The sequence below is a fragment of the Gekko japonicus genome, unplaced genomic scaffold (assembly GCF_001447785.1).
Source record: "Gekko japonicus isolate JY-2015 unplaced genomic scaffold, Gekko_japonicus_V1.1 scaffold793, whole genome shotgun sequence".
In the NCBI taxonomy this organism is placed as follows: Eukaryota; Metazoa; Chordata; class Lepidosauria; order Squamata; family Gekkonidae; genus Gekko; species Gekko japonicus.
In genome coordinates this window covers 658,753-668,550 of record NW_015167076.1, presented here as the reverse complement: position 1 = coordinate 668,550, position 9,798 = coordinate 658,753, and the positions used below count along the sequence as shown (strand labels likewise).

At 40.6% G+C, this 9,798-nt stretch overlaps 2 protein-coding genes across 5 annotated transcripts in view; one reads left to right on the top strand and one right to left on the bottom strand.

The window, feature by feature from the left end:
* Window positions 1-657, bottom strand: part of SWT1 (SWT1, RNA endoribonuclease homolog) — a 50,286-nt gene extending 49,629 nt beyond the window's left edge. Inside the window, exon 1 of the mRNA XM_015412776.1 lies at window positions 492-657. The gene's annotated coding sequence lies outside the window, so the exon portion shown is untranslated. The remainder of the gene's footprint in view (window positions 1-491) is intronic.
* A 189-nt stretch (window positions 658-846) lies between these two features.
* TRMT1L (tRNA methyltransferase 1 like) overlaps window positions 847-9,798 on the top strand; it is a 33,357-nt gene continuing 24,405 nt past the window's right edge. Inside the window, exons 1-2 of one of the 4 annotated variants that reach the window (XM_015412779.1) lie at window positions 847-907; window positions 7,712-7,900. In XM_015412779.1, the coding sequence (XP_015268265.1) occupies window positions 7,714-7,900 (187 nt within the window). In that variant the 5' untranslated portion in view covers window positions 847-907; window positions 7,712-7,713. The other 3 variants (XM_015412780.1, XM_015412778.1, XM_015412777.1) reach the window with 3 other exon arrangements.

Sequence of the window (9,798 nt, the reverse complement as noted above, 5' to 3'; positions counted from 1 at the left end):
CATTCCTGGCTCCCATTATTTCCAATGGGCCTTCCAGTGTCTCCCATTGTTTCCAATGGGCAATCCTGTCCTTCCTTTTCGTACATCCCCTTCTTTTTGCCCCTCTCACTGACAGACAGGACATTTTCGGTAGAAGCACCACTGCCCCTTTGCCTACTAGAGAGGCAGGCGACTCCATCTCTACTTTCCTTTCAGGAAACTGGGTAAGGGGGGAACTGTTTAGGAGGGCTTTTTGTTGCCCTGCGCTATGTCGGTTTTTTTCTTACGACACAGCCATGAAATCCTGTTGCCTTTCTCAAGGAGGGGGTCCGTCGAAGTTCCTGAGAGACACCTCTCTACAAAGTTGCAAAAACTCCTCTCAGAAGTACTTCTCTGGGAGCAGACACCACCTAAACGCCGTAAACAACCTAACGACCCAAGCCCCGCCACCCCCATCCTCTCTCAGAGCCCCACCCAAGCAAAAAGAAAAGAAAACCCCCCCCACCACTGACCTTCTCCTGCGCGGCGCCTTAACCCAGTTCATACAACCTCCTTCGAGAACCTATTGCTTAGTCGTTACTCCGTACCGTTCTGGGCGGATTTGTTGTGTCCCAGTGTATGCTGGGGACTGTAGTTTTTAAAAACACAGCCCTTACCCAGATTTCCCACCTCACTTGCTGTCGAGAAAGGAACGGCTCAGAACTATATTCATGTCCTATATGCCTTGCTGTAGAGGTTGTTTTCTTAATCTCTATGTATGTCAGAGACCGCATCCCTTCTCATTACGCTCTTTTTGTTACGTTTATGCTGCGGAGCATTCTGGGAGAAGACATTCTTGTCTCACCGTCACCCATATGAAGCCCAAATTTGCCTCTTCGCGCTGAATTCTGGGTATATTCAGCGGAGGTTTCCTTTCCTTGCATCTTGGGTAATGTAGTTTTAAATTTCCAGTGGCGTTACACGGGCGACAGCTACACTCCTACATTGCGCGACTGTTAAGACTCTCCAGAGAGAAGGATTCGTTGGAGCGGCGCCCTCTTTTCTCGGAGTAGGGTCGTTTCCCCCTTCGCTTATTTTCGTTTACATGTAAGGAAGATGGCGGCCGAGAAAGTGGGGTTACAGCTGCTGTCCCGCGAGCATGGACATGTGGATGAGGAAGAAGAGGAGGAGGAAACTGATGAGCTTAGTAAGGACCGACGGGAGGGCAATCAGGAATTGTCCAGTGTGTGAGATTTGGGCTTGGCTGGAAACTGTGTTTGTTCCGGCTCTCTTCCTAATTCTGCTGGTTTTAGGGAAGAGTTTAATCACATACACACGTTACGTGTCTAGGTCAGTGTTTCCTAGATATATAGATGAGGCACACCTTATCTTTTTCTTTTTTGGGGGGGTGAATTAAAATTGGAGGCACACTTTACACCCCCCAAAAAAGTTTTACTGTTAGGGTGTGTGAAAATAAAGAATGACTGTGTCACTTTTTAATCACTTCATTTATGGTCTGCCTTTTTCACAAAGTCTCCAAATAATCTGGGTACCTGTACTGATTGGGGGAGTGAGAATTGTGTGGCTTCCAGAGAAACAATGGACAGCCTCCTTTTGAGGGGTAATTCTGGAGCGTCTCTGTTTTGGGAGAGACTGAATGCTCCAGTTATGCCCAGATGTGGCAAAATTAAGTGGTGGAAGCTTATTGGAAGGGGAGCATGGGTTGGGTGGATGCTTTAATTAATTAGATCTCCCTGTCAAATATTTTCCAAATGGCTTAGACTGGGGTATAACTATATAAGATGCGCTGTGTAAGTGTATCCTGAATCACAGTTTGGTGATTACTGACCTGGGTCAAATACTAAGTAGTGACTTCTCAACTGTTGATGAGAAGGGGGGAGATAAACCCCCTCCCCCAAAAGCAATTTATTTATTTGCTTAAGTAAATGAGTGGGGGACTCAAACAGGCTTCCTTCCTTCCTTCCTTCCCAGTGGGGACTCAAATAGGCTTACATGATCTCCTCACAATAAACCTTTGAAGGTAGGTTAGTTTGTGTGTGACTAGACCAAGATCACCCAGAGGTAAGCCTATAAAGCTGATGATGAGAGGGAAAGGGTTTTTTTGGCAGAATAAAAAAAACCAAAGTCTGACCCTGTAAGGTTAGACTTCATTTGGGGGCAACTATGAAATGAAAAATAACTTCCTGTCTTTGTGGACAAATCATTATATAGAGTTGCCCCAAAATAAGATTGTGAGGGAAATCTTCCCTGCTCTGTCCTCTCTACTGAGAGAAAGATGCTTGGTGGTGCATTTTCAAGCATACTCTTTCTCCTCCACATTTACAATATGGCCACAGATTTTACTTGTGAGCAAAATTACTATGGCTTGATATGGGCCAGTCAGCTGTGTATATTAGGATTGTCTATTTTTTGGTAAATAGCTTTAATACCTCAAGCTGAATGTCTCTGAGCATGTGCAGAAAGACTTCTCATTTAGGGGTGGGTGGTGGGTTAGGATTTTTAGTTGAGTTTGCAGAATAGTGTCTCTGAACATGCACAGAGTATTTATTTTCTAAATAGAACCAGCATCTATATTTTAAAAAAAGAACATAAGAATAGAATTAACTGGAATGTGTGCCTTTCTTGTTCCTGCAATAGACAAGCAAGAGTTTTTAAAATAAATCTACCCTAGGTTCCCTGAGCTTGTGCAGAATATCCACCCTCTGATAACATTTTTAAAATAATGTGTGTGATGTAAATACAATTCTGTACACAATCCAGCTGTTAGATGATTATTCAATACCTTAGAAACTATTTGTAATTGTACTTTGTTATCTAAGTCATGATAGTATTAACTGTTATGATAATACTGTATGGAACATTTGTACTGTCATCAAAATTCAAAGAACAAGGAATTAATATCCATACCCCATCAAATAATGGCTTATTACTGATTATTAGAAGGTAGTGGAAATGGTGAAATTGATGGAGTATTCAAAATGGGCAAAGATCAACAGAGACTTCTTTATTATTAATTATTTTATTATTTATTATTTAAGAAACCTTTCATTGATGATTTTATGTCAATTGTAAGTCTGCACACTTCTAAAGTGTTTCATATTGTTTGAATTTTTTACATGTCTGTGATATTTTCTGTTTTCTGCTTATGGCACATGACTGAATAAAACAGAAATACATTAAACACACATACACTTTTAGCCTTACATACTGTTTTTCCTGGCAACTGGCCAGGATCATGAAATTTTGCCAGTTACTTTTGGCAATGGAATCTCTGGCAAAAGACTACCAACTCTACCCCTTGCCCCACAAAATGCCAAGGTGCAAAATATATAAATGTACCTATGAGTAGATAGGAGAGAGATGAACTGGGATTCTTCTAGTTTAGGGCCTGAAGTCTGCATTGTTGTTCACATCGAGGGTATCAGGAAAGAGGGAGTTTTTCCCCATACCTTCCAACATTATTTCTCAGGTAAGAATAGGTGCAAAAGTAGCAGTATGGTTTGGAATCAGGCTTCATAAAATCACCCTATTGTTAACTAAAATAAGGCATAAATCTCTTGTTCTTTAATCATGCCAGCCCAAGTGGCAAAAATGGTACTGAAGATCAGTCAAGGGTATTAAGCCAGCATAAAAGTGCACTGTAATGATTCCTTGTTTTAAGAGTGTGTGTGTCTCTTTAAATGTTTGATTGGCGTGCAGTGATAGCAGAGTAGAGTGATTGAGGGAGACAAGTGTGGTGTGATTGGAGGGTGAGAGAGTGTGGGAGGAGTTTTTGAAAAGAATCTCTCTGTGTGTGTTGAAGAGTTATGAAAAGTCAGTTAGAGAAATCAGTTGGAGTTTTGAGTTGGAGTCAGAGTCAGTGAGTGAGCTGACAGAGTGTGTGGAAAATTAAAGAGTTTAGAGTTCAGTATATACAGCTTTAAGAGTTAAATGTGAAAGAGCTATGAGAAGGGTCTGTGAGACTCCAAAGTTATAAAGAGAATTAATACAAAGAGCTTTGCCCATGTGACTGCCTAGTGAAAGAGTGATTCTTGTCAGAGAGGGATCTTATGATCAAAAGACTGTGTGTGATACCTTGCCAGTTTCTTTTACCAGTTTCTCTTCCCCATAACAGTTACAGTTAACCAGCAACTCCTTTTTGTTCCTAAATCAATAAATCATATTTTGTTTAAGTTTAACCCAGAATCCAGTTCAATCCTTCCTCAGGGCCACAGAGACCTCTAGGTCACTTTACCAACAGCAAAGGAGAGAAGGTTTGGAATTCCTTAAATTCCTGGTGGCAGCAGAAACTACCCAGTTTACAAAAGCAAAGAGCACATTTAAAGTGAAAACCAGTCCTCCCAAATAAGAGGACGCCACATGCACTTCCTGTGAAACACTTCCTGTTTCAGAGAGGTCAGTCTGGTGCCCTTTCTTCTCTAGTCCCAGTTTTGAAAAGAAAACTGAGCACATTTGATTCTTCCTGAGTTTATGGAATTGATGATGCTATTGGCCCCTTGGGATCAATTAGAAAGGGAGTGGGAATTAAAGGAATAACAAATAGTTAGCTATCACTTGAGTAAGGCTGGTGCAGATGGAAAGCCATGGTATATGGGAGTGAAGACAGAGAGAAAATGCAGAGAGAAAACATGTGATCCTGCTGTTTTATCAATGGTGAGACATCTGGAGTGTGTTACACTGATACAAAGCTATAGTCTTCATGTACACACTACTGGCATAGGTGGTGACTGAAAGTGCCATCGAGTCACAGCTGACTTATGGTGACTCCATAGGGTTTTCAAGGCAAGAGACGTTCAGAGTATGGTTACCAGCTCTGGGTTGGGAAATACCTGGATACTTTGGGGGTGGATCCGGGAGAGAGAGGAGGGGTTGGGGAGGGGAGGGACGTCAGCATGGTACAATGCCACAGAGTCCACCCTTCAAAGCAGCCATTTTCTCCAGGGGAGCTGATCTCTGTCAGCTGGAGGTCAGGTGTAAAAGCAGGAGCTCCCCTTGTCCCTAGTTGTTCTCTGTCAGCTGGGAATCAGTTGTAAAAGCAGGAGATCTCCAGGCCCCACCTGGAGGCTGGCAACCCTAGTTCAGAGGTGGTTTGCTATTGCCTGCCTCCACATCATGACCCTAGTATTCTTCGGAGGTCTTCCATCCAAATGCCGGCCAGGGCCAGCCCTACTTAGCTTCTGAGATTTGATGAGATTGGGCTAGCCTGGTCAGGGCACTGGGATGTACACACTACTTTTAGGGGCATGACAGCCATTGTCTGAAATAATTAGACATGAGTCCAGTAGCATCTTAGAGACCAACAAGAATTTTTTTGGGGGGGTATAAAGGCTTTTGAGAGTCAGAGCTCCCCTTGTCCCTAGTTGTTCTACTGCAAACCAACACAGCCACCCTCCGAAATGATGTGAAATAATAGAACAAAATTTGAGTCCAGTGGCACCTTTAAGATCGTCAAAGTTTTATTCAAGGTATAAGCTTTCGTGTGCATGGACACTTCTTATTATATGCAACTTCCATTATGATATGCAGCCTTAGGCATGGTTCCTGTTACTGATTCCTCCCGGCTCCACCTTCACTGAAGTGCAGAACCATTTGCAGAAACGTTTCCTTTGTTTCCCCTCTCCTATCTTTTCTCAGCCTTGTATACCACTATATTTTTGCTAGCTGATGCCAATGCTGATGTATCCAATAGAACAGCTCTATTTGCCTTGGCTGCAAGGAAAATACGGGCCAACGCTGTTCCTAGCTAATACTGATTTTAGTGGGTATGTTGTGAATTAATTAACTGTTTATAACCTCGGTTTTATGGATTTATAATGTTTTAGACTGTGTCTTATTTTATACAATTTTCTATGTTTTATTGCATTCTTCTCTGTTTGTGGTTTGTAATGGCCTATGGCTAAATACAATAAAAACCTTCTCTCTCTACTAAAGGGAAGAGCTATTTCCTTAGCAATATACCAGCAAGTCCCCTTATGCAAATATTCTCCTACAGCAACCAGAACTGTTAATTGTAGATCTTCTTTTCTATTGTTGATCTCCCCTAACAACTGTCCCTTTTGTCTGGCAAATTTAGCTTCTTCTTATAGCTCTTGGGAACCTGTTTGCCCTGAGGTAATGGTACATCTAAGCCTGGATGTTCTCTTGTAGCATTTACGTTTTCAAATAAAATATGCCACACAGCCATGCCACAGTCTGTGGATAGTCACTTGAAAGTGGTAGGCTACCAAATTAACAATAAGATTCAGGTAGGTAGCCAAGCTGGCCTGAAGTAATAGAACAAAGTTTATAGAACAAAATTAAAATTTGTTGGTCTTAAAGGTGCCACTGGATTTAAGATTAGCAATAAGGCTAACATATTTCTGAGAAAAGTCTTCTCTGCAATAATAATGGGAGTCAATGTCCATCCCATCTTGCTGAGTATTGAAGGAATACCGAACATCAAAGTTTTTTCAGAAACATATCCTTTTAACTAAAATTCAAGTGTCACATGTAAGATTTGTTGCCTTGATGCAAGTTTACAGATCTGGGCTCTCGATAGCCTAAATGATAAGTACATTTCCTGTAAATGATTATGTCCTGTGTGCCTGTCATGAAGTGAAATGCCTTGGGGAAAGGAATTGTCATTTTTCTTAATGATTGTAACTATTACTTCACTGAGTCTTCAGTATTAGGCTGTCTGGAGCAAGTCATTTCCTATCATGGACATGCCTGTGCTTCCAGCTGAATAGAGGGGACAAAGGCATTTCTGTATGTGATGAAGTAGCAGGTTTAGATTCTAGCAAAGTCAGAGAATAAGACAGTGCTGTGGAGGTGCTGGATCTCTCTGGAGATTTGACGTGGAGTAGCAGTAAATAAAGCAAATACTACAAAAACAGCACAGGTCTCTTTTCCAGAGGGAACCAACCCAGGTAAGGGCTGGTCTTGTAGCCTCTCACCTGTTAGGGAAAGCAACAATGTTTGAGTCCAGTAGCACTTTTAAGACCAACAAAGTTTAATTCTGGGTATAAGCTTTCATGTGCATGCATACTATTTCAGATACACACGAAAGCTTATACCAAGGATTAAACTTTGTTGGTTTTAAAGGTGCCACTGGACTCAAATTTTGTCATGTTGCTTGAGACCGACAGGGTTACACACCTGAATCTAGCCTTAGGGAATGTAACACTATTCTCTAAATTTTCCCTTTGCTCAGTCCAGTAAAGGTGAACAAATGTTGATGTTCTCAGGAATTGCTTCCGGTATCCAAACCTGTGCTTGAGCAAAAGTTACTTTTCTGAATACTTCTGAGGCTGTGTTAATAATAATCTTTTGTTTTGGTGATAAGAATTAGAACCACAGCAATTCTTAATGGTGTAACATGCCTTTCAGGAGGAGGCTAACCACATGCTTCTGTGTATCTGTATTTGAAAGCTAATTATAGATTTAGATTTTTCTGGTTTATATAATTTAGATTTTTCTGGTTTTAAGATGCTAAACTGTAGAACTGATGCATGTAAATAGCAGGGCGCACTATTGGCTGCCCCCACATCCAGCTTGTGGATTTCAAGCTGTACTATCAAGTGGTAGCCCAGGCAAACCTATCACCTCCAACTTTCCCCTCTCTAGCTTAACCTTGACATGCTACTTTTCATATTTTGTATCATTGTAGATTGTATACTGCATTAATACTAATGCACCTAATTACAATGTATGCTAAGCCTGGTTTTTAATCTTTCTCTACATGTGTCTACAGAAATGGAAACAGACCAGCCTGGCGCAGAAATGACTAAGGAAGAAATACAAATTAAAGAGGAAAAAACAGAAATAAAAATTAAAAAGGTAGAAACAGGACAAGAAATTGGAAAGGAACCTAACAGAAACCTACTGGACGCATCATCTGAATCTCCCAGAGGTTTGCAAGCCCAATGCAGAAATCTTTGTGGTGCGTTAGGAATATTTGTAGGGATCTGGTTGTGGAAATACATTCTTTTAACATGCTTCCTCAAAAAGAAATGAATAAAACAATGTAGTTATTTATTTTTCCCCAGGGTATGTTTTCTAGCAGACAATATTGGAAAATGTCTGAAATGCCAGATTCTTTTTCCTTTCTTAAATGCCTCTTCCAATATTTTTCATGCAAAATATTAAAAGATGAATTAATGTACCACTTAAAATAGTTGTCACACACTCACTGTACAATATTAAAAGATGAATTAATGTACCACTTGAAATAGTTGTACCACTTGAAAGTACAGCCATGTAAACAGTGAGTGATTCCTCCTTTAAAATAAGGCATTCAGACCAAATGTGTCAAATTCTGCAAACATAGGCTAATAATTGTTTGATTTTACTATGCATGAACTACTTTTCTATTTAAAAATACACAAGCATGTTATTTTGTGCTCATTATGAAAATTGTTCCTTTGAAGTGTGGGACAAGGGATCAATGAATCTGACTTTTCCATATTATCTTTTATGCTTTTATGCTTTAGAGTTTGATATGCACACATACAAGTAGTTGCTATATATTGATTTTGTAATGAATGAATCTAGTTTGATAGAAGAATGGAAGAAGGTGGCTTGTCATTTTGTAGAAACTTTAGATAGGATTTTAAAGTAACACTGTCTGTGCCAAAAAGCCTTACGCTTGCTCAGGAAAACAGGAGAATGGAATGTGCCTGAAAACGAAACCCATTCTGGCTAACTGCATCTGCCTTTGTAGTTCAACTGCTCTGAAGGGCGTTTATGGCCCAATACTATGCATAAGAAAAACATCTCAGAGGCCTGGTCATGTTCCCAAACAGCATCTTCCTTTGTATTGTCAGGCATCAGGCACCAGGATGTCTGTTGAGAGCCAAGAACTGTGTTAGATATCACACCTTATCAGGGAAACTCCCCATTCTGTTGTTGTTTTTTTAAGCCCCCCCCCAGGGGATTTTTTATTGCATTGTTTTATAACACTACAAACTACAACAGAAAATGGGAGGGGGAACTACATTTATAGGATAAAGAAAGATACCCACTACTGACTAAAAACCCAAGAGAGGAGATCATCCCACCAGTTTAACCATCCATTTAGTCTTAATTCCATTAATCTTACTATCAACTGAGTCAAGTTTAACATTATCTTTTTCAAATCTTAAATTTAACTGTCATACAGAAACACCCCAAAGCATCTCACTTCAAAATGTTTTAAAGGCACAATTCAGAGTCCTTCAGCCTTTACTTCTCCTTGCCTAGTCTCTTCCGAAGCTTATAAGGACTTTTAGGGGCTGCCGCTCCTTTCTCTGAGTCCTCCCCGGAGGATTCCGAGTCCAGCTCACCATTGGACTTACTGTCCTCCCCTTTTTCTCCTTCCTTCCCTGGCCCTTCCATCTGGACTCTTAAAAATTCCCGTGCTTTCTGGACAGAGTCAATCTTTTCTTTTTTATCCTTGATTTTGAAGGTTACGCCTTCTGGAGTTAACCATCTATATCCAATTGCATTTGTCTGTAGAAAAAGAATTAATTCTTTATATTTCTTTCTTCTTTGTCTTATTTCAAATGGAATGTCTTTTAACGTCCTGATGGTATTCTCCCCCACTTTCAGGGGTGCTCCAGATACTGCTTTCAGGATTGTATCCCTCACATGCCTCTTCGAGAATCTTACCACAATTTCCCCAGGCAGATTGTTTTTCTTTATATATCCTGAATATGACCTATAGGCCACATCCATTTCGTTTAACAGGAATTCCGCCTTCATATCTGTCACTGGGGCAAATACTTCACTCATTAGTTCCTTAAGATTCTCTCCCTTTGTCTCTGGCAAGCCCTGGAAGCGAAGGATCATATTAGCCTTTTC